General features: G+C 37.8%; 2 protein-coding genes across 5 annotated transcripts; one reads left to right on the top strand and one right to left on the bottom strand.

Annotated features, from left to right (window-relative positions):
• The first annotated feature begins 1,771 nt into the window (after nt 1-1,771).
• LOC119799166 (glycerol-3-phosphate dehydrogenase [NAD(+)], cytoplasmic) lies at nt 1,772-14,421 on the top strand. Of its 2 annotated transcripts, none has more exons than XM_038308965.1 (8): nt 1,772-1,925; nt 4,554-4,731; nt 7,153-7,293; nt 7,456-7,594; nt 7,802-7,914; nt 10,057-10,293; nt 12,732-12,838; nt 12,933-14,421. In XM_038308965.1, exons 1-8 carry the CDS (start codon nt 1,882-1,884, stop codon nt 13,027-13,029), a joined length of 1,056 nt encoding a protein of 351 aa, XP_038164893.1. In that variant the 5' UTR covers nt 1,772-1,881; the 3' UTR covers nt 13,030-14,421. The 2 variants fall into 2 exon arrangements, with proteins under 2 accessions (XP_038164893.1, XP_038164891.1); XM_038308963.1 differs by lacking the exon at nt 1,772-1,925 and adding an exon at nt 1,974-2,104.
• Nucleotides 14,422-15,877: 1,456 nt separating this feature from the next.
• On the bottom strand, nt 15,878-26,933 carry LOC119799165 (glucose-6-phosphate 1-dehydrogenase). 3 transcript variants are annotated; one of them, XM_038308960.1, is made up of 14 exons: nt 26,871-26,933; nt 23,670-23,750; nt 23,226-23,344; nt 21,085-21,122; nt 20,868-20,976; nt 20,535-20,752; nt 19,670-19,828; nt 19,266-19,391; nt 18,368-18,461; nt 18,107-18,293; nt 17,785-18,020; nt 17,101-17,177; nt 16,839-16,931; nt 15,878-16,748 (listed from the first exon to the last, which is right to left on the bottom strand). In XM_038308960.1, the coding sequence occupies exons 1-14, from the start codon at nt 26,890-26,892 to the stop codon at nt 16,658-16,660; spliced, it is 1,650 nt and encodes a 549-aa protein (XP_038164888.1). In that variant the 5' UTR covers nt 26,893-26,933; the 3' UTR covers nt 15,878-16,657. The 3 variants fall into 3 exon arrangements, with proteins under 3 accessions (XP_038164888.1, XP_038164890.1, XP_038164889.1); XM_038308962.1 differs by lacking the exon at nt 26,871-26,933 and adding an exon at nt 26,691-26,854; XM_038308961.1 differs by lacking the exon at nt 26,871-26,933 and adding an exon at nt 26,695-26,854.
• Nucleotides 26,934-27,942: the final 1,009 nt, after the last annotated feature.

Below are 27,942 nucleotides of genomic sequence, written 5' to 3'. Positions count from 1 at the left end.
TAAAAAAGAAAAAAAATGTTTAAAAGCATGGCTCAGTAACCCTAAAGAACAGATCCTAGCCCCTGTTATGCCCCAACTAAAAAAAAAAATGTTTTTCCTCAAGTGTATTTTCCCCTGATTTAAAGGTATAGTAGAGGATTTTCACCAGCCCTCTCCACTTAACAAAAACAACAACAAAAAAATGCACAGGCACAACCCTGTATTCGCTCCTGAGTGGGAACTCCTGTTAAACAGATGTAAGAGCATGAACGAGCCCATTTCTCCTCGTGCACGCTCTCTATAAAAGTTGCTGTTTGCATCGCTCATACAAGCTTACAGTACTTTCCAAAAGGAGATTTGCAATTTTTCCACTGACAGACTCACCACCGGTAAGTGCAAATGGAGACGAGCAGATAGGACGGCCCTATGTAATCATATCACCAGAATGATTGACAATTAGGAGGACCACTTATTTTAATGACCAACCCAGAAAAACCACTATACATTTAAGCAGGTAGGAAGACAATTTACCAATGCAATAAGAGGATTTACGTATAAAATAAAACAACTCAGTTATCTTATTTCAAGTACATGATATCATATTACAGCATTTCATTTACTTGCTGTTAAATAAAAGGTTTGGGTCTAATGTTTACAAAATAATTTCCCACAGAAGAAAGTGCAAAAAAAAAAAAGAATGACAATAAAAATACCAAGTAGTCTCTTTTTATTTTTCAAGGAGTTGGCAAGCCTATTAGCAATGGCGTAACGACACAACAATAGGCCCACAAGCAACATAATCTGGGGAGGCCCCATATGAAGTACAACAACCGCCCCCCAACCCACCCCCGCCGCCTCCACTGCCGTAGCCAACCGACCCAAAAGGTGCCCCATACATACACTCATCATTTCATCATTCTTCACCTTCACAAGACATGGATATACTTTAGTATATTCTGCTGTAAAGTGAGTCTTATCGGGCTTCCTTGAGTTTCACAGCCCCCCTCCTCACCCATGCTCTCTCCATTCATCTCCTGGTCGCAATCTTCACTCAGTTCTTTGAAAGACCGTGTTTATTTTGTGAAGTTTTTTCCATTCTTCCAGCAGCTCTTCTTTCCTTTTGCTTTTCTGGAATTCACTTAAGTAACTCTTTTTGGTATCCATCGACACTTACACATTATACGTAATGGTTATGGTTTCAATCTATACTCTGGATTACCCATAATTCCAAGTATTGTAAAGAAATAAATACTCCAATACATCGTACTTTTAAGATCTTTATTGTGGTTTGAAACATATATGAGCGGATTTTTTTTTATCAACCGTCTAATGAACTATAGACAGTTATTAACATAGTAATTAAAAGTACCACTGTCTACTCTGCGTTTGGTGTCATGTTTAAACGGCTCACCATCATGTGGAAATCTGGCATGTGTTGGGGTATAAATAAGGTCCAGTCAGTCAATCTAGAATCAGGTGGGACTACATTTGTGTAGGGGCCAACCAGATGTCAGTGACAGGGTCCCTAAGAGCTCGGGGGCCCCTAAGCAACTGTAGTCTTTGCTTACCGATTATGCCTATTAATATATTTATTTTTTGTGTTTGTTATTTTTCTGTTCTGTGTCCCCAGGAAAAGGGCAGTGGTTCCACCCTGGCCCTCCTGGCAAATTCGGTCTAGAACCGCCACTGCTGAAAGAAAAAGTGTTTTAATTCTCAGTTCTGTGCAACAGTGGGACCTTTTACCTGCTGACCTCTGCTCCCTGAAAGTATGAGCAGGACAGTCCTCGCCGGAGTGGGGCGGGCCAGTGGCTCCCCCCCAATAGGCCAATAAAAACACGGAGCTGTTTCATAACAGGATTGCAGTCAGCGCAGCTTCACCTCCGCGGCGGCATCTCCTGAATAATGGCAGCTCCGAAGAAAGTCTGCATCGTGGGCTCCGGAAACTGGCAAGTTGTTGCGTTTATGTGACGAGCTGTCAGGACACGTCAGGGTTGATGGGGCCCACTCAGCTCCTCATTAGTACCGTTAACTAGCAGCAGTCTGCAGAGGGAAGGAAGGTGAATGGAGTTAGTGGCACCATGCAGGAACCTGCTGCTTCATTAGCAGAAACAGAGGCTGTTTTCAGGCACATGATGAAAACTAACGTTCAGGAGAACTGACCGCAGCTCAGTTACCGTTAATGGGATGTTTGTCGCCCTTCAAGTTAGCCATAATAAGAGTGGGTTAGCTTAGCTGGTGCTCAATGCCAGTTCTCTATTAGGAAATCCTGAATATTGGAGTCACCATGTAACTTTGACTCTGTTAAAGAGATTTAACACAACTTTAAGAAAAGAAGAAATGTCCGCAATTAACCGAGGAAATCGGCTTTAATTATCAGCTTTTCTTCCCTGTGAAATTCATTTTATTATTACTTTTTTGCTGGAGATGTTGCATATCACAACACATTTAAAATTGGCTCTTATGCTGACTGCTACTGGTCAGCCAAATAGAAAAATAGATTTTAAATTAGTATAATTGATCTATTAAAAGTCAAATAATAAAAAAATCTAAGGTTTAAAATACCTTTTTTTTTTAAATGTTTTCTGAGTGTGACAGTTTGAACAAAAATTTGTACACGATTTAAAGAAATCTAAGTAAACGTTTTGGTTGCAGTTGGATAGTTTTATTTTAAGTATTTCCCTGAAATTTGCAAGTTTCAAAGTTGGAGCACTTAACAAAAATATTATCGGAGATTAGGGCTGCAACTAACGACTATTTTGCAAATCGATTAATTTGTTGATTATTTTTTCAATTAAAGCTACAGTGTGTAATAATTACAGGGATATACAGTCAGAAATGTAATATATTATACATAACTATGTTATTTTTTATCATCTACGAGCTCAGCCTCTTAACCTTAATATTTGCGTTGCCTTAGAATTCGTTATTTATAATTACATAGGAGCGGGTCTCGCAGCCATGGAGGCAGACATCTTTGCGCTACGGCAGCGCAGAGCCAACAAACTAGCGATTGCGAGATCGCCAAAACGTCACAACGATGTAGAAAAAATAACAGGTATATTTATTATCTTAAGTCTACATGAAATCTATACCCTACACAGACTAATGAAATACTATCTGTAAAATTTTCTATGTAAACAAACCTCATCATTTGAGAAGGTAGGTGATGCGGATGTCGTGGAAGACATTTTGTCCCGTAACGCTCGCCGTACTGTTGGGGGGAAGAAGCGGTGGGGGGGAGATGTTCATGTTGCTGCAGTCTGCAGTCTGACCGCTAGATGTCGCTAAAAGTTACACACTGTAGCTGTAATCGATTAATAATCGGATAACCAAAGGTTCCTTAAAGAAGATTTTTTAATGAAAGTAAAGCAGGTGAAACTAAAACTTTTCCACTTGAAGAGTTCTGGATGGAGCGTATTCACAGACGAAAACATATTTTTATCTTAAACCCCAAAATCTTTGTATATATTTTTTTTACAATTTTGATGTAATTACTTTTCCAAATGGGTTCCTCTCTCAGCTAAAAGCATATTTCCAATCTCTATACTCCAGTTAATGATTAATCCATTACTAAATTGGTTGAAAATTATTTCTGTAATAGATTAATCACAATTAATCTGATTATTTTCAGCCCTACTGGAGATTGAAGAAAGACTGCTGAGCGAGAAAAAAATAAAAAGCTTTAAAATTCGACGATGCTGCTTTGTGCAAAAGGTTGTGGTAACTGAAATTAATTCAAAACGAAATATTTACTATCCAGTGGCACCGATTGAATAGATTAAGGCTGCAGTTTTAATCAGTTAAACAAAAGAAAAAAAAAGAAAATTCCTCCGAATGTTTTTCTCCAATCTTGACATATAAATCTAATATGGCTGCTTCACCTAAAAAACTGATTACTCCTGTTATTTTTTATGTTAAAGTACCATTATGTAGCCCCGCATTATTAATTAGATGTTAAAAATATACTTTTTAGCTATTATAAAGGGAAATTTTCTGAGTTTGAAGTGGAAAAATTCTCACAGGTCAGAGGTTTCCCACCAATCCTGATCTCAAAATCTAGCATGGCTGCCCTGCACACATTAAAACATTATGGTAGCCAAAGCTGGCTATATTTATTAATATTTCTCAAAATATGTATCTCTTTTTATATTTCATAGCACTATTCAACTTGCAGCTTTTAGTTGTAGTTGGCCACATTAGGTAAATTGCCCATTTTTAAAATTTGAGCATAGAGAGATGGTAAATTGGCTGTGATAATAGGAGCCGTCTGGGTCCTCTACTTCAGTTCATAGCAGTCCTCAAACTTTTCATTAGATTAGATAACATGAAATTTCTTCATATTTACCTTGCAAATAATTAATACCAGGATTTGTTATGTTTATTAGCTAATGCAGCCCGAGTCCAACTAGATTAAACTAGAGCAAGACCCGTTTGTCTATTGATTAGCCTGCCGGTTCCTTCAGGTCAGAGAGCAGCGGCTGATAATTAAAGAGAAGCCGTAAATGTTGTATTGTACTCCAGTGAATCAAACACCATGTATATAAAACACTGACTTGTAACTCTTAACCACACAGGGGCTCTGCCATTGCCAAGATTGTTGGTGCAAATGTTGCTCAAAACCCTAAATTTGACAACACTGTAAAGATGTGGGTGTTTGAGGAGCTAGTGAACGGGCGCAAACTGACCGAGATAATCAACACCAGCCATGAAAATGTGAAGTACCTCCCTGGGCACACGCTGCCAACTAATGTGGTAAGAAGCTATTGGTTTATAACAGAGTGATAAATGTTATCACCAGAGTTTGGAGGACCAAAAGGGTCACGATTTTATTTCTATAGCATAATTCAGTACATGGACAATTCAAAGTTCTTTATATAAGATATATAATAAAATAGAAGAAAAATAAAAGCAGAAAAATTTGTAAAAAAACTTAAACAATTTAACCAGAATAAAAGCAAATAAAAAAATAATATGCTGATAAGCCTCTGGCATGATGAAAGCAGGTAGATAAGAAAATAAAAGAGTTAGATCACAACCTTACACTAATAATACCTCAGTTAATAGTTTGACTTCAACAATCAAAGGCAGCTCTAACCAAATTGGTTTGACTTTGACTTAAATTAACTCAGGCTTTTAGCATTTTAACAGTCTTCTGGGAGTTTGGTCCAGATCAGTGGAGCATAGAAACTAAATGCTGCTTCTCCAAGCTGGGCTCTAGTTCTGGGTGTACAGAGTAGGCTTGAACTAGAAGACCTGAGTGGTCTGGGACGTTGATACACTGACAACAAATCTGTTATGAACTGAAGTGTTGATCCATACAGTGATTTATAGACTAACAGATGATTTTAAAGTCTATTCTCTGAGCTACATGGAGCCAGTGGAAGGACTTCAGAACCAGGCTGATGTGTTCTACTTCCTTAGTTCTAGTGAGAACACAGACAGCAGTGTTTTGGATCAGCTGCAGCTGTCTGATGGCAAACCTATGAAGACGCTTTTCAGTTATAGAAAATTTTGGTGGATCCACATATTGATCTGTTCTAAGCATCTTGTCAACCCAGTTACCTTTTGTAACTTTTGTATCTCTGCTTGTCTGTGTGATGTCACACCAGTCCCTACTACAGCAACTAAATATGGATGATGCCAGACCAGTCCCTACTACAGGAACTAAGAATGAATGATGTCAGACCAGTCCCTACTACAGGAACTAAGAATGAATGATGTCAGACCAGTCCCTACTACAGGAACTCAGGCCCCGTCCACACGAAGTCAAAACGAACTTGAAACGCTAATATTTTCCAGAACGTTTGTCGTAAAGACGGAGACGTAAAATAAATGTGATCATCCACACGAATGCATGAAAACACTGCAAAATGTATCCCAGGCCTGTAAGTGGCGCTGTCGTGCCAAAGCAAAAATAGGTGACGAAATGCGGGCATGCGCACTAATATTTATACATGGTTGCCCTGCGGGTCCATTTTCGTGGTTAAGTCAAATTCAGGTGCTGAACTATGTCGTCGATATTGCTCTGTTCTTCCTGGAGATATTCCAGAAGAAGAAGATTCTGTTGTAAGCCCGACAGCAGGGTGAGTAGCATGAGCAGCAACCATTCAACACAGTACGGCGCCATTGTTGTTGTGATACTGTGTCGCGCATGCGTGTTTAGAGGCGACGCTATGACGCATGCGTGTAAAAAAAAAAAAAATGCGGTTAGAGCTTAAAGATGGAAACGCGAAAACGGCGTTTCAAAATCTTCCCACTCTGAAGGCTGAATAAAAAACAGATCGTTTACAGACCCCGAAACGCCGGCTTCGTATGGATGAGAGGCTGGTTTGGTGAAAAATTTGTGCGTTTAGGCCAGGGTTCGGCTTCGTGTGGACGGGGCCTAAGTATGAATGATGTCAGACCAGTCCCTACTACAGGAACAAAGTGCTTATCTGTCGCTACTAGCACACTCAGTGTGAGGAATTGCTATTGAGTCAAATAGTCGATGCAATCAACTGGTTTTCCTTAGACAGAAAACTTTGAACCAATCTGACTGTATGATCTGGTTGAATTGTCTCTGTAAAGTTCCTCTAGATGACATGTGTTGTGAATTTGCGCTATATAAATAAACTGAATTGAATTTCGTTTCTGTGTGGTGGCTACATTGGGGAAGTCCAATGCATTCCATTTGCTGTTTTTGCAAACTGCATGTTTTAGTGCTTGAGATGCAAAAACTCATAAAAATTTTTGAAGCATTTTAAGGATAGAAAAATAAGGAAAAGAAACAGCAATATCTAGGTTAGTCACATTCAATCTTACAATGCAGTCGTTACCAATAGTTTTTTGCAATTTCATGTTTTCCAATACTTCCCACTTTGTTATACATGGTGACTAATATTATTGTACTTTTATTAATGTTTTATGTTAGATGTATCATGCACTAAAGTTAGATAACATGGATGTGCTTGATGTAGGTTGAAAGACTCCTTATTTAGATTATAATTAAACCCCAAAAGATCCCTGGTCTGGTTATCACAGTTCTATAATTTTTCTTCAGGCTTTCAGTGCCTCATGAAGATGCTTTTATTTAATATTAACTTTATTTTTCATATTTTTGGATTTATTTCATGCAGCAGACTTTTTAATGCTAATTGTTCCTTTTTTGCAACCACATCCTCCCCTGCCTCTCAGCTGGCGGTTCCAGACCTGGTGGAGGCATCCAGGGATGCAGACATTCTGGTGTTTGTGATCCCGCACCAGTTCGTCGGCAAAGTGTGTGACACATTAAAGGGCAAGGTTAAAAGCGACGCGCTCGGAATATCCCTCATTAAGGTCAGACTTTGCTCTCCATGCACAGAGTTTATGATCAGATGTCAATGTTTCACTCTTTCATCTCAGACCTCTGGCTTTGTCATGCCACTTTGATGTGGTCTGTGGTTGTGCAATGCGATCATTGACCCAGACACGACTCTTTCACTCTTTTGCCTTCTCCAGGGTGTAGATGAGGGGCCTGATGGACTTAAACTCATCTCTGATGTAATCCAGGAGAAGCTCGGTATCACAATGAGCGTGCTTATGGGAGCCAACATTGCTAACGAAGTTGCAGATGAGAAGTTCTGTGAGACCACTATTGGTGAGCCTGACACCCCGGAGGCCTCACTGTGTGTTATCAATCAATTATTTTATTTTTATTTATTTTACATATTGTCTGTAAAGAATTCTAAAAGGATTTACTGACATCAAACATTTTTTTAATGCATGAGTATTTAGTCAGACCTTGCAAATTTAGTTTGTGTTACGACGTTTCAGCATAACCAGCCATTTCATTTTTGTTTTGCAGGATGTAAGAATAAAAACCACGGGACTCTTCTGAAAGAGCTCATGCAGACCAGTAACTTCAGAGTGACTGTAGTCGAAGAGTACGATGTGGTGGAAATTTGTGGAGCTCTGAAGGTGAGCTCTTAGAACAACATGCTGGGTCAAACTTAGGTCTCCATGTTTTATATGAAGTTCATGCAAATTAACCATCTTCATTTATTCTGTTACATTTGGTAGAAAGTAGTTATGGCATCTTCCAAAAGGATTTTCAATTTTTTAGCCCATTTCAATCAAAAACCTCACTTTTCCATCAAAAGTCCTGCATTTGTTTTACAGAGGCAAGGGTTTTTTTGAGCAATCTGTATGTCTTCTGATTTCTATCAAAGTCTATAAAAGTCGCCCCACCCCATCAGATCAGGACTTTTTATCTATAAAGTTGTGACTCAGTAAAAGTGAAATTACTCTTGAAAATCAAAAAACACAGTGTTATGGTTCTCCCCTTGTGGACCCCTGTTTGAGTTTTCAGTTCCACTTTGATTTATGTTATTCTGTGTTTTCTTGTTTATTTGTTTCTTTTTCATTTATGTTATATTTATGCAGTCTTGTATTTTTTGAGTTGCTCTCTGTTGCCCCCTTGTGCCAGTCTCCTTTCCCTTTTCTCCTTCTAGTTACTTCTTTCTACACCCTCTCCCCATCAGCTAATTAGTACTCCCATTGTTTCTGTCTCCCATATATACACCACCTGTTCATTTACTCTTTGCATGTGTGTTATCCCCTGATGTCTCCTGGTTTTTAGTTCTTGGATTTTGTTTCTGTTACCTATTTTCATTAAGTCATCAAAACACACCTCTACCTCATCCTCTCTTCATTTGGGTCCTCAAAAAACCTCCAACCTTTGTTGACACACAGAGGGCTTTCAAAAGCCTTGGTAATGACTCAAAGTGCCTGCAATGAAATAGGGGGCCGATATATTTTACTTAGTAAATTAGGTGTATTACAGATGGAGGGAAAATTGTATTTTGTATTGTCGTTTAGCGACGCAATTGCACAAAAAAACAAATGTCTTTTCGAACAGACTATATTAAAAACATCTTGTGTTCTTTGACAGTAAAATGAGTGTGTTCGAATTCTTGGGCTACGTCTTACAAGGACTCGGTCAACTTGGACTGGGTCCTTCAAATTCCATGAAAATAAGGAGACCAGAAGAGTTACTCAAAAGTCGTCTCGTCTAGCTTATCCAAAACCTATGAGTACCTTGCACATAACTTATCAAGAACTTTTCTCCAACACATATCAACGTACCTGACGTCTTCCAGACGACCACTGAACGTGTTTCTAACTTACAGCTTCCATTTATTGGCATATTGGCAGCATTTTGGTATGAAAGGGGGTTCACAGGAGGAAACCGTCAGTATTCCTCCAGACTTTATCCCCATCATAGGATGAGCAAGAAGTTGAATGTGATGGATCCTCCCTGCGTTCATGACCACGACCAACAAACCTAGCAGACGTGACGCTGAATCTTCTTTTTATTTATTCTTTTTTGGGGGCAGGGGGCAAACAGTAGCTAGGTTAATACCACGGTCAATTACATCTTTTTATGTGGACCGGGCACCTGAGGGGAGCAGCGTTAACTGATGCTTTGTAATGCCTATGCAATGGTGCTTGTGCATCATTGCATAGGCATTACGCTGCTGTTCGTTATGCATAAGTTTGGCTGTCGTTGGACATAAGTTCTAGACTTGTTATGAATATGCTATGTATATGTCAAGAATTTAAAGAAATACACAGAAAGTTCAGTGTATGCCTGCGTTTTAGGAGATTCTGGAATGTCAGGCATTCGCTGGTTAAATCGGCAAGGTGTGACAGGGCCCTAAATCAGAAAATATATGAGAAAAACATGTATAAATCTAGTAATAGACTTTGTTTTATATAGTCACATAATAAAAATATTTTCTATTTTTTTTATTGTTTCTATAGTGGCCTACCATGAATGTATGTCTTTGTTGGAGAAGGTGTGTGTGGATAAAAGGGAGGAGAAACCAATTTAGCCAGACCGAGTTTATAATCTATAAAAAGCTCAGAGGAATAAAGGGATGTGATTAACGCTTCAGATTTAATGAGAAAGATGATGGAGTTTGTTCATTCACTGATGGGATGGATTAGTCGAATTTCATTAATTCTACTGATAGTCTGCAAAGTTTGCAGTTGTGTCTCCTGCTTTTCTTCTTCCACCCACTGTGTTTGCTTACGTCCTCTCCCTTCTTTCGTGTGCAGAACATTGTTGCAGTAGGGGCAGGTTTCTGCGACGGTCTGGGCTTCGGGGACAACACCAAGGCAGCAGTGATCAGACTGGGCCTGATGGAGATGATTGCTTTCGCAAGGATTTTCTGCAAAGTTGGGCCCGTTTCCTCTGCAACCTTCCTGGAGAGCTGCGGGGTGGCTGATCTCATCACAACTTGCTACGGAGGACGCAATCGCAAAGTTGCTGAGGCTTTTGTCAAAACAGGAAAAGTGAGAGCATTAACTTTTTATTTGTTTGATTTTTTTTCATAGAAAAACTTTCATTTAGAAGAAAGTGGTATTTTAAGAAGGTTCATAGACCGTGTGCTTTTAATCGTAAACATTTACACAGCACAAATACAGAAACTTGTAGTTTGTCTTGTCTTAATCTGCATTTATTTAGTCATATTTTTATCTTTTTTCCATTAACATGTTCTTCATAAAATTCCTATCCCGAAGCACCCTAACTTAACCTGGCAGTAGCCATATTAATAGGTTTAGAACTGAGTTGAGTACTACGTTATCAATCTGGGATGGCTGACGTTCAGTCTGTCCTTGAAAAAGAGGGATGTTTAATAAAATACTTTGAGCTGATAGGGTGATGTACCAGCTAGTACCCGCTTTCCATAATACACTTTGAGCCAATCGTAGCAGCAAATCGTGCAGCTTTTTGAGTGTTTTCACAATTACTGGAGTAAGCTGATAAATCAAACTTTTTCCAAATCCTGTCGGAAGAAAAGCACAGACATCTTTTCCATCTACAAATGCACAAAGTGCTTCTCTTCAATTGCAGTAAAGAACAGGTTTGTCGTCCACCGTAGCCATGTTTGTAATGCCCTGGATAGCCCCTTCTGACTGTTCTCATTCCAGAAAACACTACTGGCATGTCGTTGGTCCGACTCGCTGGTATTTATGAGACGGATGTATTCGCTGGAGTCTTTCGATATGGATTTGTTTTGAGACTGAAAACTCGGATCTCATCACAATCTAGCTTGCAGCGCAAGGTTAACCCTAACTGGTTTGGGGGGGGGGGGGGGGGGGGACTGGACTGTTGCTCAGTGCTCTAAAGTCCTTTTTTCAGATGACAATACATTTTGGACATCAAGTTCCTGTTGTCTGGAGGATAGTGGAGAAAAACATAATTAAAGTTGGCTTAGCTCCATCATAAAGTTTCTAGACTTCACTCTGTTTTAGAAAGTCTCAAGTAGATCTACCACGAAATGATTTTTATGGAGATGCAGATTTCATCTTCCAGCAGCACACATAGCCAAAGCTATCAATACATACTTTATTGACTTCTGTTCCCATTTGTTTGTGCATCCAACTGTGGGAGTTTTCTATGTCAGAGCTACAGGCTGAACCCCTCCCTTCCATGCTGCATTAATGCACTCCTTTTTATAACAAAAGGCCCAACGAAGTGTTAAAGGTATAGTAGAGGATGTTCTTTTTCCGGGTGGATCATCAAAATAAGCGGTCCTCCTAATTGTCAATCATCCTGGTGATATATTTACGTAAGGCCGTCCTGCGTGCTCGTCCCCATTTCCACTTACCGGTGGTGAGTCTGACATAGTGGAAAAATTGCAAATCTTCTTTTGGAAAGTAAGCTTGTATGAGCGATGCAAACAGCAACTTTTAAACAGAGCGTGCACGAGGAGAAATTGGCTCGTGCACGCTCTTGCACTCAGGAGTGGGTACAGGGTTGTGCATGTGCATTTGTAAATCGTGTCTTATGTGCAAGTGGAGAGGGTGTAACACACACAGACATCCTTCTCAAGTGAATATATGTGCTATTCATTTAACTTTATTGTGGTACTAGTATTCTTCTTCACTGGTGGTGGTTTTCCAAAAAAATACGAAATGCATTTCCCTGCCATATTCCCTCCTGGTTTCTGTCATTAGACTATGTAAATTTACTAGTCTGGTGCCACGAGCGGGATAGCTCTTTACTCAGCAACCACTAGCTTGCTTGACGTTGCCATGACAACGTAACTTCTGTGAACTTGTGTTAATTAGGCCTCAAAATAATGAAATTAAAATCCGAATACACGTAAAAGTAAAATGAAAAGGTCTAAATCGTTTCCCAAAATATTCATAGGAAATGTAGAAATTGTGCAAAGCATTTTCAATAAAATAAAAAAAAATGTCCCTGGTGGAGTAGACGGGTCTTTTCAAAAATTCGCAAAAATCCTCCGCTATACTTTTAAGTACACAGACTTTATTTATTTTGTCATTTTGTATACACAAGTGTATACAAAAAGAAATTTCATTTTTTAAAGTGCAGCCTTGAAAAGAGTCATAGTAAAAGAGAGAAAGTAAAAAAAAATAGCAATATAAACATGACTGTACCTGTTACAGCAGTTAAATTTAAAAAATGCATCCAATGTACAAAATATGATTTTATTAATTATATATATGTAAATTCTAATAAAAATACTTGGTAGTTTACTTTCATTATGTGTCATAATAATCCATTTCAACAGAAATAATTTAAAGTCAGTCTTTGTATGATTAATTTTACTTGTGTTTCATTACTTTTTGATAAAATATAAACGCAATGAGATACCTGTAGTTGACACTGTATTTCATATTGACCAATGTAGATGGTAGCATTACGGTTTTACTGCTCTTTTTAAACATTTCCTTTTGCATATTTATGTATTTCTTTCCAGTCCATCGAGGAACTGGAAAAAGAGATGCTGAACGGGCAGAAGCTGCAGGGACCTGCGACAGCTGCTGAAGTTTATCTCATCCTCAAGCACAAAAACCTGGTTGATAAGTAAGTGAAGAAGTGCAGTGACTTAAGCACCTGTACCTCTGGTCTGCAATCAGCTCAGAAAAGATCAATGCTAAAAGCCTACGTTCTTTGACAGGTTCCCTCTGTTCAACGCCGTGTATCAGATCTGCTTCCAGAGCCATCCTGTCTCAGAGTTCATCAGCTGCTTGCAGAACCACCCAGAGCACATGTGAGAAGGTGGAACTTGCAGGGTTCCTCCTCAACAGGAACACAACCACTGTTTAAACCTGTGAGGAGTGAATCATCATTCATGGTTGAAGACCGACATGTTGACCTCACTCAGATTGCATGTTGAAGCTGCACAAGTATTACAAGGTCTATTTGAGACATAACATTAAGGGATTTCATCCCATTTCCAGTTGTGTAGTACAACATGAAGGATAACTTCTGTCCCAACATGGTGGTCCAACAACAGTTTCTTTTTTTTGTACATTTGATCCTAATCAGAATTTATGGTTTTCCATTTTAAAGATTTAAGACTCAAGTCCACTTTTTATGACATCTTTAAAAATGTGAAAAATGTCTTTATATGCTAATATATAATGAATCTGTTAGTAGCAACACATTTGTGATATTATTCTACAGCACTAATGTTTCCATCCAGTGAACCACAATGATTATTTTAATTGCAATACCTCACTCTGATTTTTATGTTTGTAACATAACCCTTATGTACTGTGAATGAAGGATGTTTTAAATCCAGAGCTAATGTGCCTTATACTACAGCGCTAGCCTTTCTTAGTGAAAAATGGAAAGGTGAGCTAGAAACTCCTCGAAAACCTTTTTAATTTAAAGCAAAGAATAAACATGTTTCTGTAATTTAGGTGAAATACTTTTTATGTCAGAAGCCAAATTTAAAGGGTCTATAACTATAGTTTTTAGATTCATGAGGGATTCTTTATTTTTTTTTCTAAATAAAAGCTGTATGGAATTGTCATTTTAACATCCACCCACTACGCCATTGCTTACTGCAATCCTAACTAAACTTGTTTGTAATATTAAATATGTTAAAACATCACAGCAGTGCAGAGCAGGGCTGCTGAAAGTAATTTTGAACAGGGTGTGCTGTGAAAATGTTTTTCTTTTCTTTGCACAAAACATTTATGAGCCTATAAGCCTATTTAAAATAAAATAAATGAAAATAAATAGATAGAGATTCACTACTTCACTGTCATATACAATTCAGTGCATGCAACCAGGGACTGCAACACACAGACATCATCAGTTCTCAGGTGAATATGTGCGCTATTAATTAAACTTCACTCTAATCAGAGACAGACAGAGTCTCCTCACTCAGACTACTCTCCGTTGTCGTGGTTGCAGTACTAGTATTCTTCACTGGTGGTTGTTTTCCAAAAAAAATCTGAAATGCATTTCTGTGCAATATTTCCTCATTTCTGTCATTAGACTAAGGAATTTACTAGTCTGCTGCCGCGAGCTGGATACCTCTTTACTCAGCGACCACTAGCTTGCTTGACTTTGCCATAACAACGTAACTTCCATGAGGTTGTTGATTAGACCTTAAATCAAAAATACAAATACACGTAATAGTAAAAAAAAAAAAAGTCTAAATCATTTCACAAAATATTCATAGGAAATTTATAAATTGTGCAAAGTATTTTTAATACATTTTAAAAAACAAAATCTCCCTATCGCCACTAGGGGGTGCTGCAGCACCCCCACTTCCCACAGCCATTCTGCAGAGCACTAAACAATGCTGCATAACTAATGAGTGCTTGAGTCCAAGGTACAAACTAATGAAATATTCTTTAGGATTTTCCGAGAGAAATTATTTAATGGTTCTTTCAACTATAGGAAGTCATGCAGCTCTTAGGCCATCTTTGTTGGATTTTTTTTTTGTCCTGTTCCTTTTTAAGGCAGATGTAATAAGACCGTTTCCAAATGTGTTTTGGCAAGTGTGACACACAAGAGATGAGCTGCGCTTTTCTGTACTGTTCCTTGTTTTTGCGGAGTTCAAAGAGGATCCGTACCTTCAGTTTTCTGTCCTAAACTCCTATCATGGATAGAGTATTCTGTTTTCTAAAAATTTTTAATTGACTGTTTATGCACGAGTCTGCCACACTATATCTGCTGTGTGATTCCAAACCTGAGTGTTTTTTCCTGTGCGATTGCCAGATTTTATTTAGTATTTTCAACCCCAAGGCAGATGTGTTTTACTTTCTAACCCTGTCTCTCTTCCTGCCTGACCCATTAAATTGCAGGTGAATTGCTGCATAGTCTGACTAAATTAGACCTGGGGTCTATCTCAGTCAGAGCTATGAAAGCCCTCTGCAGAAAATCGTGTCGGGTGTGATCATTCCCACTCAATCTCAAAGAGCGCCAAACCCCACGACCTCGTATGACACGATTTCCTGTCGGATCAGACGCAAAATTGGATTTGGTGTGTCAAGGCTGAAAGGTAGACATTTTAGATATGTTGTGTGATCCCAAATGAGTTGCTGGTGATTTTGGAGCAATTTCAGTAGAAATTCTTCTAATGAGAAGTTCACTTCTCTTCTATGGTCTTCAACACTGGTTCTGTTTGTTTATCAGAGTCTCAAAGTTTTAGAAATGATTCCATAATTATGCTCAGACAATGAACTGCCAACAACTTTGCTAACATTTTTTCAGATAAGTTCTATTCAAGTGATATTTCAATTCTGAAGATCAGATAGTAGTCCAGCTGCCCCAAAGTAAAAAAAAAAATACTCCTTAAAATTAGTTTTGAATAAGGTTTTAAAATGTAAATGATTGGAAACATCCAAGTAACTGAACATTTTATAGACCAAAGTGGCCTTTCTTAATGCTGAGTCATTCACAAAAATGTCCTCAGTTTTGGTGTGTTAAAGACAACTCAACAGCAGATTTCCTCTTGCAGACTAAATGTAAGATTGTTGTTTTTTACGTTTTTGTTAACAGGTTATGAACACTCCTAAAAAATGTTCATTCAGCGACAGCATCTGAGGTTCATTCAGTCATATTTGGTTTGAAATATTAAGAAACAAGATAGAAGCAAATCAATAGAAGCAAAACTAGTTTATTTTAATGGAGGTGTAGCTACTTTAACATAAAGCAAGCAGCGGCATTCAGAATAACATTCAGCTGATTGGAAGCCAGCATACCTGCTTCCTGGATATGTTGAAATATGGAATGAATACATTATAAAAAACAAAAATGTAAACACAAATCGGAATAAAGCTTGGAATTAGGCTAGTGGAAGCCTAGCTTGTATTCGGGACAAAAGTTAAGACTTCTGCTAACTTCGTATTGATCCTCCGCACCTTCAATATCCTTGGTCCCAGACAGCAAAAGCAAAAAAAGTTAAAAAATAATCCTATGTCTTTCTATCAATGCAGTGCAAGCATAATAAGACTTTTATATAAAGTATTATGAAGAGTAAAGGACTGACAGCTGGTGTACATGTTGTTCTTTCTCCTGTTATGATCCCGTTTTTAAACCCGCTCATCATCCTGCTGTGCGTTTCTCTCTTTTACTATTCAGTCAAAAATCCACACAAACAGGAATGCAACTTATTCAGCTTTCATTTCTTTGTTCTCTATAAAGTAATACTTTAGATTTTGCAGTGTGTATAAAAAAGCATCAACCACAGCTGTGGCATTAACTCGTAATCCTCATCCAAATAATTGTTAATGTTCCAAAGAAGGATAATAATACCTGAGAAATGGTTTCGAATTTGTTTCTCGCTCGTATTCCTCAGATGCCTGATCGCTGGCTTTTTTCTGCTGCACCCCTCCTACTACTTTACCTCTACTCCCCCCTAAGCCAACATCTCATTACTATTCAAAGTTTGTGAGGGTTGACCCATTTGTAAGTGCCTTCATAGCGAAATCCAACTTTCTGAACTAGGTCATCTGCTTCTGAAGGGCCCCGACTGGGAAGGGAAAAAAACAATAGTTAAAAATTGGGTTCATAAGGAAAAACAATTTTTCTTTTTGTGAAGGCAGAATTAGCATTTTTTTACCTTCCATATTTATATGGTATAGGCTTTGGCTTTTCTTTATCTATCTGATGAAGAAGAGGGGTGAAGATCCTCCATGCTTCTCTCAGTTCATCACTGCAGATGTCGACAATAGAAGTTAAAACAATTGAAAAAGAAGAGCTTTTCACTACTTTTACTTGAACTTTTTTTACTAATCAGGTAGACTGGGGGTGCACTTTTGTACCATCTAATGAAGCTAATGCAGGATAAAATCTTTAACAAACAGAAAGAAACAGAAACAGACCTGCGTACAAAGTGCATTTGACTCCCACAGAACACATCCAGGATGAGTCGTTCATAAGCATCTGGGAGTTTCACATCCTGAGAAAAAAAAAAGATCCAAAAAAAGTTTAAATGGAGATATAATACAGCTAACATGATACTGACATACATTGTAAGACTGTCATTAAATAGGTTAAAAAGTGTCTTCGCTCATTTAGAAGTAAAGTAATTTACATTAGCTATATACCAAAGTCAGGATTTTAGGGTTATTGACTTCCACACATCTTTTCAGCTCTTCCACTATTTTATTTTATTTTTTTGACAGAAGAACCATTTTTCCACCGACATTTAATGCATAAGCATGATTTTTAAATGTCGGTGGAAAAATGGTCTAGAACTGGTCTAGAACTGTTTCCCAGCTGTCCTGGGTTCCTCCTGCCTAAGTGGAACATATGTCGCTGCTGGCTTCAGTCAGATTTCTCAGAAGCTCTATTATTTCTGATGTGGCCTTTATAACACAGATTCTACATGGCTTGAAATGTAAGAATATGTTTTACTTCCACACACAAACACCCACACACATATTAGACTATTATTATATATTAGAGTTGTAATATCTTTTAAAAAAGTAGCAGGCAGGTGGTGTTGGTGGGGGGCGGTACTATGCAAGATTTTCAATCAGCACAACTAATCAACATGAGCTTGCCTTGTATCTGCTTTTGTAAGTAAGGTCCAGCTCGGTTTCTTCAGGGCTAAAGTAAACACCAGGTTTCTTGCTCATCATCTTGGCGTAGATGGCCTCGTTTGGTTGCACCCGCACCACCAGCTCATTCCTCTGACACTTGGTTTCAAAAATATCTCCTGGGACGTCCGTGAACTGCAGCCGCACCTCGGCTTTCCTCTCATTCAGAGCTTTACCACAGCGCAGGACGAAAGGAACGCCTGAGGAGGAACATTTGACAGGCTTTACATGAAAAGAACATTCAAATATTGCATTATTGAAACTTTCAAGAGCCGAATCTCTTTACCATCCCAGCGTTCGTTCTGTACATAGAGCACAGCCGTGGCAAAGGTGGCCTGAGTGGATCCTTTTGGCACAGTGGGATCATCGAGATAACTTAGTTTAGCATCTCCTTCACCATCAGGGTTCCCCACATACTGACCAAGCACCACATCTGACATGGACACTGGAGAAATACACTTCAGCACCTTCACCTAGAAGAGGAAAGTTGTTTTGATTTAGCTGCTAAATGTAGAGGGGTTGTGTGTGCAGCAGACAAATTTAGTACCTTTTCATCCCTGACATCATCAGAGCTGGTGGAAGCTGGTTTCTCCATGGCAACCAAGCACAGCATCTGGAGCAGGTGGTTCTGCATGACATCTCTGATCGGGACAAAGGGATCAAACAGCTCGTCACATCAAAGACAGAATTATGCCTTTCATCACAGTGGAGAAAAGGATTATTGGAATACATTTACTGTTAAATCTAGATGCTTATGAAGCACCTTAATGAAAAACTTCATTTTAGGTTTTCTAATTATGAACATTTCCCCAGATATCCTTCTCCTTCTTTATTTCAGAAGCATAATCCTTCACACTAAAAATAGTATAGGAGTGCTATGGTTAATTTCAGTGCATCTACTTAATTGGGGGGAAAAAAATAAATAAAATAAAAACATTGGCAGCACCCAATTTTAATTTAACATATATTTTTTTAGCTTAATTTTTAAGAGATAAATGAGCAACTTTTCAACAAGAGAAAGCAGAGAGACACTGGGAAAATAAGAGACAGGAAAGTATTTTTTTTTTTTATGAAAATCAAGCAAAATCAGTATTTTTGGTATAAAAAAACAAAACTATTAATAAAAAAGTAAGAAAGGCTTAATTATGCTAAAAAGTAATAATGGCACTGACAATATTTAAGTTTACCTATCATTCATTTATATATTCTGTGTAATATTTTATAAAATTGACATTGCATCAAGATTATTCTAAGATGGATATAATGAAAGATGCTAGATTCTCTCTAATGCCCAGGTTTGTGTGAACTAGGAAGGACTTAAGATTCCATTTCTCACATTTCGATTATCGGTGCAAACCAAAAACATGCTATTTAAAAAGACAAAAAACAGACATTCAAAAGGAAGAAAATATTTCTGAATTGGAGTTTCTTTTCCATTCATTCACCTAATGATGCCAAAATCATCAAAGTAACCTCCTCGTCCTTGTGTGCCAAAGGGTTCTTTAAAGGTGAGCACGACACAGGCAACGCTGTCTCTGTTCCAGATGGGCCCAAAGATTCGGTTCCCAAACCTGCAGTGAAAACGCCATCATTATTCCAAGCTCAATAGCTCACAAAGCACACAGACAGCTGTTTGTGACAACACACAGAAACATTTATGTTCAGCTCTGTTCCTGATTACAAGCCAGGTTAAATCTGAACTCACACAAGCTTTAATAAAATGCATTATTTCAGTGTAAAATTAAAAACAGAGCTCTGTGACTGTATGAAGATTTACTGATAGGCTAATAATTCAGTGTTAACTAAAAAAAAGAAAACAAAGCAAAATATGGGAGGATGGTTTTCCTACCTGAGCACCATGAGGTTCTGCACCATTTCTTTGCCCAGATAGTGATCAATACGATAGATCTGGTCCTCTGTGAAAAGGGAAGAGAGGTGTGTGGACAGCTCCTCAGAGCTCTGCAGATCACGTCCAAACGGCTTCTCAACAATCACTCTGTTCCAGCCCCTAACCAACACACAGCAGGAAGATAAACAATTCAACAACAATCACCAAATTTAGTGCGGCAGTGACGTATTAAAGAAGTAAAACGTTTAAAAACTTAACTCCATATAGTTAAACTTCACTGATTATCATGTTCAAGGTCACTGGGAAGCTAGAGACTTTCCCACAGACACAAAAGGAGACTAAATACCACACAGGAAGCTGAGATTAAACCCAGAGGCCTCCCGGCAACACCTGACAGCTAACAACACGACTATGCCATTCTAGACACGTTAAATCAATTACATGACAAAGAAGGGGGAAAAGAAAGGACAAAAGACAAAATAACAACCAGTCTCTAGATGTCCAATGCTTGTAGGAATATACCCAAAAACACTGGCAGCTACTGCTAAGGAAAAAGGTGATTTTACAAAGTATGGGCTCAGGGGCACTGAAATCAAATGCATATATCTTTAGATATATAGAGTGATGTTGTTTTTTTGTTGTTGTTTATTTTAAACAGACATTTGCTCCTTTAATTTAGATTTGAAATAATGTCCTGGTTTATGTTTCTCTATATTTAAAAATCTAAACAAAATACATCAAACTCTGTGGCTGCAATATTAGGTTTTAAGACATTTGGTTACATACTTCAACACCAGTGTGTTTGAAGCCCTAAGAAACAAGCACAGTTACGATACATGAGCTAGGTGGGCAAGATTGTACTGACTTTGTGCTCATGCAGTGATGCTTGATGTTCTTGGTGACATCGTGGTAGACTGTCGGCGGCAGGGCCAGGTAAAAGAGGCGGTTTGCCTCGGTTCCTCCTGGCAGAGACTGCATGTGTGCATTAAGCTTGGAGAAGGAGGCCTCATCTGCATATTTCCCGCTGATATAAGTGTTTCTGGCAAAGAAGGCTGACAGCCGCTCTGTTTCTGCCTCTGCCACCTATGTCAGAGCGCACAAATGTAAACATGTGTATTAGCAGAATTTAAATCAGCCTGGAAGAATTAGAAATAAAAATTGTTTTTTGAATGCCAGATTTCAAAAGATCAAGTTCTACCTTCATGTACTGCATGCAGGCAGTGCGGATGGAATCAACTGTGAGTTCGGAGCGAGCAAAGCCAACAAAATATGTCTGCTCAGGGAGGAGGCCGTCTTTAAACAACCACCTTGGGAGAGAAGACAAGGGAATATTTTTTAATTATTACTCACCTCTGAGGTTACAGATTAAGGCATTTTTTAAATTAGGCTGAACCGTTCTAGACATGATCACTCACCACAAAGTTGGGTAGATCTTCTTCTTTGCCAGATCCCCCTGTGGGCCAAAACACATGAAGGTTTATTCACTTGCAGTCCCATCTTATCCACCGACATTTAAGGCAGATTTTCCACTACACCCAACTCTCACAATGTCGCAGTATCGCTAGTAAAGCCAGGTTTAAACAAAGCTTTGTCTTATTTAAGGATTGCACAACCATGATAATCCAACTAGAACAGAAGGAATGACAAAACAGAATAAAACACTGACTGACCAACTGCTTCCTGGTGTGATCCTGAAGAACCTGTTGCTTTTGCGATTGGGCCTATCTAGACAACAATGGCTTTGTCTATCATATCAGCTAATCGATGCAGATCTCCAAAGCCAAAAAAAACAAAAGCAATTTCCCTCTGGGATTATCAAAGTATTTCTGATTCTGATTCACTAAAGCAATATAGGCCTCTAATAATAAAAAGTAATATATTCAGAAAGTTTTTTTTTTTGTTTTTTTTATGATTCAATTCAGGGAGTGCAACTGATTTACCTTATAGGAATTCTTTTTAAGAGAAATGGTATAAATGTATAATTTGATGCAATTATCCAATTCTATTAGAAAAAAAGTGTAGCTTAAATACATGTAACAAATAAAGCACTGTGTGTAAAAATAGGAGTTAAACTAAATTTCTGAATAAATAAGGCAACTTTTCAGCTGCATTGTATTTTATAAAAATGCAGCCTTCATTAAGTACAGGGTATGTCACATGCATGAACAAAAGAAGTCAACTTAATTAAGAAGTAATCCCCAGACAATGCACCTCTGACCCTAAATGCAATCCAATAAGCTTAGCTGTTCCTCGTCTCAACACAAACGATAATCCTCATCTGGGAGCACCCCAGTTTGTAACCTGGCAACTTTTATTTAAGGCTGTGTGCTTCCAGAGAGAATTTACCCTCATTACTCTGATCAAGTCTGTAACTCAACACTATGGTCTCCAACAAACCATTACAAAGCAAAAGTCTGACAGAAAAACAGAATCATGCATCCTGATTCACCGCAGGACAAATTAGGGACAGTTGGAGCAAACATAAAAACTCTCTTTATGTGTTTATTGTCAAACTTTGTTTTTGGACTAGATAGTTAGACTAGATAGGTACAGCTACAGTCTGGCTGAACAGAGCCCAGCCCTGTCCCTGATCTGCCCCCAGATCCCAATGAAAGAAAAATGCTGACAGACAGTGACGCTGCAGAAAAAGCTTAATGAGCCACTTTGTTGTGCAAAGAGAAAGCCCTGCAGTGAAAACAGCACACAACCACTAAAAAGCTGGATAAAAAAGTAGCTTGTTAGAAACATAATTCCCAATCTTTGGACATTAGAAGGCCAGTTCTTTTACTAGTATAATGCAGCTAAAACAAGGGAGACAACTATTAAACCAAACCCTGTGAGGGAAAAGCTACAAGGAAGAAGAAGCAAGGTATTTTGCAAGAAAGAAACGAGGAAATGAAACCTGACACCTGAATGAAAGGTGGAAATTTGCAGACGGAATATAAAACCCCTTTTCTTTTATTTACATTCTGTCATTCAGATGATGTAAGAGCCAGAAAACATACAGACATCAAGATGTTTTTTAAAAAGCAGAGAAATGACGCCTACATATACTCCTTCTGCCATCATAGTCATCACCCTCACACTAACCAATTGACACATAAGCCCTAAACCTAACCATTAGCAAAAAAGCATGTGAGGACCGGCAAAATGTCTCACTTTGCAACAACTGGTCCTCTATTTGATGGTGTAATTAGAAAAATGGTCCTTACTCTGAGGGCTAGACAGGTACACACTCAGTCGAAAATAGAAAGGAATTAAATAGTTAAAAATAAAATAAAAATAGAAATTTTCATGTTTGAAAATGTTTTAGTTTCTTTGATAAAACATAAAGAGGAACCATTTGAGTCTGAAGGTTTTGAAAGCGGACAGTGAGCCAAGTTTGCTCACAGATTGTTGAAATCAGCTTGGACACTGACCAAATCTCACTCTGTGCAATTATTACGCTATCTTTATTTCAAAACTATTTCCTCGAAACAGTGACTAAAGGTCCGAGACTAAAAGTGGAACTACATATAAAATAGAAGCAGGGCAGAGTGAAGATTCACAAACTCACAGACGCCCCCATGATGATGAAGATGTGTACATCAGACTGATGGAACTCTTCATCGTCATAGAGCTCTTGGCGCAGCTCCCCAAACACCTCTGAACGGGAGAGGGGAAGGCTCATTTTCTCTGAAAAGCAGACAAAAAGAAGGAGAAAAGTTTAACACAACAAACTATCATGAGATACTGTGCACCTTTAATGAAAATAAAAAATATGTAAAATGGTATTTGCTTGTTATTTAACAATGAACATCAATATATTCGAGGCACTGTGCAAAATTTTCAGAAAAAAAATATAAAAGGAACAAATTTTATCTGGAAAAGTTTCCCCGAGTTCTTGATAGATCTTTTGTGTTTGTGTGAAGGGCATTATACAGATCACCTTGAGCTTGGTTCCTACATGCTATCACAGACTGACCCTGTAACAGAGTTCAGGACTTTATAAAGGCTGTACCATCTGTTGTTGTCCTCTTTTTTCTTGAGTCTGTAGACAGTTCTTGTTGACCTGTTCTGACTTTGTGGAGACCTTGGTGAGCTGCAGAGGAACACAGGGAGAGATGCTTAGTAAATATTGTAATGTCTACGGAGCTGTGAACCCCTCCTCCTCGTAATAACAATATAAAACACTTTGATTTATTTTAAATGTGAAAAATGATTTCAATACAAGACATAAAATGATCAGAGAAATGAATAAATAACACTTTTCAAAAGATGATCCATTCATTTTTTATCAGGCTTATCCCTTCTGGGGTCGTGAGGGGTGCTGGTGCCTATCTCTAGCTGTCTACGGGCGAGAGTTCCAAGTCCATTTATCATTGTCTAAGGTTTTGGGACTCTGGGGAGTCACATTTAGAACAGTTGTGTACAAATGGAGAAAAAATTAAATATTAGGGATTCTTCCCAGGAGTGGCCAAACAAAACTACTCTAAGAGTGTAATGATACTCCCAATACTCCTCAGAAAATGTTATTTAGACTGACTAATAAAAAGGTGTTTTTTTGGGAGGTGTACATCCTGTTACACAGAGCTAGCAGCATCATGGTAAAAGAAGGTTTCATCTGTAGTCAATGTTGGTCTCCTTGAACCTGGAAATCTCTCCAGAACTGATGAAAACATGAATTTAAGTGTCCCACAGCTAACCTAAAGGTTAATGGCTGACCATCAGTTCAAATCCTAAGTCCAAATCCCCCTTGGATTGAAGAGCAAGAGAATTAACCAAAGCTAAACAAGCAGTCTGATTTAAACTTGCTTAAAAAAGATAGTAAAATATTCCAAGCGTGTTTTTGTTTTGTGTTTTTTAATGTTTGCTTTCGGTAAGAAAAAAAAATCTGAATACAAAAAGGAAACACTTTTTAAATCAACTTCCCCAGAATGTTGCAGTAAGTTAACTTTTGTCTCTAATGTCTTACACAACTAAAAGCAGGAAAGCCAAAAAAAAAGCCAGGTGAAAGGGCCTTTTTTAAAGGTCCTATCACATTTGTCCCTGAAGTCTAAAAATAATTATCAGGTCTTTGAACTCACAATTATTTTTTTAAAGCTAATTATTAATCATTAAACTATTGATTATTCAAGTATGTTAAAGATAGTAAGCACCAACAACTTTGAAGGTTTGTGATTCAACTTTTGATACAGTTTTTTTTTCCCAACTGGATGACTGAGAATCTACATCTGCAATAAAAGGCCATCAGTTCATTGGGTGGAGCAAAGGGAAAGCCAATCCCATCGGCGACTGGGTGACAGGTTGCAGCTCACCAGTCCTTTACCGGGCTTATATATCAAGCCTGAGATTTGCATTTCTTCAATGTGGGCGGAAGCTGGAGGAGAAAACCCAAGCTTTGCTAGGGAGAGCATACAAATCAAACATTTGGAAACCAAAGTTTGGATGTGGAACCAGACGGTCTGGCTTTGAACTTTCTACGATTGACACCTAAATTCTAAAAAGAAGTAACTTTAAATTAGTTTAACAAAACGCTCTGGAACACTCTACAAATACTTTGAGGGCTTTTATACTTGCATTTATAACATGATACATTTTTAACTAATCCTAATATTTTTTATGGATTTATATGATATTACCTGGAATCTTACCATAACTATCAACTTTTCAGGACTGTAGGCCAATGCGTTTTTTTAATAGCAAATTTCCCTTGCAAGTTTGCTTTAATTACATTTCTGCAAATTATGCTTACTACTATAGACAATGTGCAATAAAAAAAAGTGTAAAACTATAGTCAGTACTCGAGTTGAGCGGGGATGACATCCCTTCTTTTAAAAAAAATCTTAAAAATCATCCCCCTTCTTAAATGTCCATCCCCTGTGACTTTGCATTACTGAATGTGTAAAATTTCTACTATATATTAACAGTAATTTCAACATTCGGTGGGCTGTGGGCTTACAAGTAGCCGGAGCAATATAAATAAAATCAAAGTGGACTAGCATGACTATGAAGCTGATCCCAGAAGGGTAATGTGTCCTCTGCATTTGTCTCTAACTATATAGGGACAGTGATAGCTATGTCAGCCCAGGGACTGACTGCAGTTCTACTGTAAGGTGCCAAATAGACTAAATTAATTAGGCTATGAATGCTTCCGAAACAAAACAAAAATTCCACCATCCCCTTTTTTGTTTTTGGGGGGGGTTTTTTTGTTTTTTGTTTTTTTTTTACAAACAGACTACTGACTCTAGCTAATAATAACAGTACTACTACTACTAATAGCATCGGTTTAACATTTAAAACATTAAAATAAAGAAAATGCCAAAGCCATTCCTGTAGATCAAGGTTCAAAGATCAAACTGCATGAATAGTTAGGTTGTATTACACTGGAAAGAGATTAGTTACATTAGTTAGAATATAAATATCGCTTGAAAAATCAGAATATTAAGTCATGATCATAAAGAGTAATAAAACCCCAACTGTAATAATCGTTAGTGCAAATCTGCTGATTACACTTTTACTAACATGTAAAAAGGGACTGAATAAAATAAAGGTGATCAAAATAAAAAAATTACCCATACCTCCAGTATTTTAACTGGAAGCACTAGCCCATTCAATAATGAATAGATGTATTTATTCACAGACTGATCTGATGGGTGTCTTTATTAAAGTAATTTCCAAGCCTCCAGAATTTATTTCCTTAAGTCCCATCTGGATTGCACATAAAAGCTGCACAACAAACCGTAATGATATAAGTCAAATCCTCTGTAAATCCTGTATTTAACCAGTTAAACCTTACAGAGTGATGAAGCTGTAGGAGAGCAGCCATCCATGCCTTTATATAGCCCCTTGTTGACTATCAGCACCAGCTGAGCAGCAAAGCTCTGTCTTCACTAGTTCTGTCTCACTGGTTGTTTTTAGGACAAACAAACCTAAAGCTGACGCTAAAAGCAAGCTAACGAGCTCTAGCTTAACAGGGGCTAACGGTAACGGACGGGACGGTTAAGAGCAGTGAAGCGAACAGAACAGTCCTGCTACTTACTCACAGGTTTGTTAAGAAGATGATAACCTGGCTGTTAAATCCTGACAGCGACGCAGGCTTCCTGCAAAATCGTCGCGACGAAAGCCAAGCCTGGAGATGTGTTTTTGTAACTGCTGCCTACTTCCCTGTTGAGGTGACCAGGCAAAACTGAGAGATTTTATTGGTTTAACACAAACTCACCAGCGCTCGTTCCGGATCCCATCACTGATAGTAGCAAGTGACGTCGTCACGTCGGTATATGGGCGGGGCGTCATATGAACAGACTCCGCCCCCAACGCTACTTCGGTGAATGTAGGATAGTAAACATTACAAGAAAAAATAGATAATCTGAAGATTATTCAACTTTTAAAGATTATTAAATATTTATTTTATTTTATTTATTTATTTAATTTTTTTTTGGAAGGGAAATTTGCTATTTTGGAATATTTCGATTTTATATTCCTGAAATTCCTCTTAACTTCCTGTCACTTTTTTTTTTTTTCAACTGGAACAATTTATTTTAAAATGACAGCAGGGATCCCTCCCTCGAGTGTTTTTTTTGTTTTGTTTTTTTGTTTGTTTTGTTTTTCTTTCTTTTTTTGCTTTATTGGCAATTCTGTGTAACATTACAAAATTAATTAAACGTCAAGCATAGACAACAGTTGGTGAAAGTATAACTTTAAGAAAGATGAGACATAGAAGGTAAAAATAAATAAATAAACAAACAAATAGATAAAATAAACATAAAATAATAATAGCTAGGGGTTTACATTGAGTTTACTGTCATTTACAAAATTGTATAATTTTATACCATTTTTCTTCTTCATAAATTTAAGTGATTGAAAATACAAACAAAGTTCTTTTAGAAAAACGTTGAAATTTGATTTGGTCCTGAAGTTACAGTACTTCCTGTCACTTTTACATTGTAGCTTTCTTCTTCCTGTTTCTGTTGCCTTATGGTAATGGTTTTATAAACTCTAGGGTTTATTTCTTAATTTATTTTTAATTTGTTAGTTTTAGTTTTGTTCCTGTGAAGGATCCCTAATATTTCATGTTTTCTCAATTCCTATATAACGATTCTAAATGTGACTCCCCAGAGTTCCAAAACCTTAGACGATGATAAATGTCTATGACTTTATTTATCGTCCATTATTAAATGCATTTGGATTTATTTCTTTATTATAATGTTTTAGCCCATTTGGCATGTTTTCAGATAAATTTTTTTTTTCTTCTAATCAACTAATTATAGTTTTTAACTTACCTGTTGGTTTAT

The sequence above is a fragment of the Cyprinodon tularosa genome, unplaced genomic scaffold (assembly GCF_016077235.1).
Source record: "Cyprinodon tularosa strain WSP-4 unplaced genomic scaffold, ASM1607723v1 ctg651, whole genome shotgun sequence".
NCBI classification, from domain to species: domain Eukaryota; kingdom Metazoa; phylum Chordata; class Actinopteri; order Cyprinodontiformes; family Cyprinodontidae; genus Cyprinodon; species Cyprinodon tularosa.
Note: the sequence above shows the minus strand (reverse complement) of the source record. Positions and strands in the feature narration are given on the sequence as shown.

What these genes read in the sequence shown, in the direction of transcription:
- LOC119799166 (XM_038308963.1), top strand. Translation starts at nt 2,058, where the DNA reads ATGCAGGAACCTGCTGCTTCATTAGCAGAAACAGAGGCTGTTTTCAG. An exon ending in GAAACAGAGGCTGTTTTCAG is followed by an intron (nt 2,105 to 4,553) that starts GCACATGATGAA and finishes TTAACCACACAG; the next exon opens with GGGCTCTGCCATTGCCAAGA. An exon ending in CACAAAAACCTGGTTGATAA is followed by an intron (nt 12,839 to 12,932) that starts GTAAGTGAAGAA and finishes GTTCTTTGACAG; the next exon opens with GTTCCCTCTGTTCAACGCCG.
- LOC119799165 (XM_038308960.1), bottom strand. Translation starts at nt 26,892, where the DNA reads ATGGGATCCGGAACGAGCGCTG. An exon ending in GATGATTTTGGCATCATTAG is followed by an intron (nt 18,462 to 19,265) that starts GTGAATGAATGG and finishes TGTCCCGATCAG; the next exon opens with AGATGTCATGCAGAACCACC. An exon ending in CAAATGCACTTTGTACGCAG is followed by an intron (nt 16,932 to 17,100) that starts GTCTGTTTCTGT and finishes CGACATCTGCAG; the next exon opens with TGATGAACTGAGAGAAGCAT.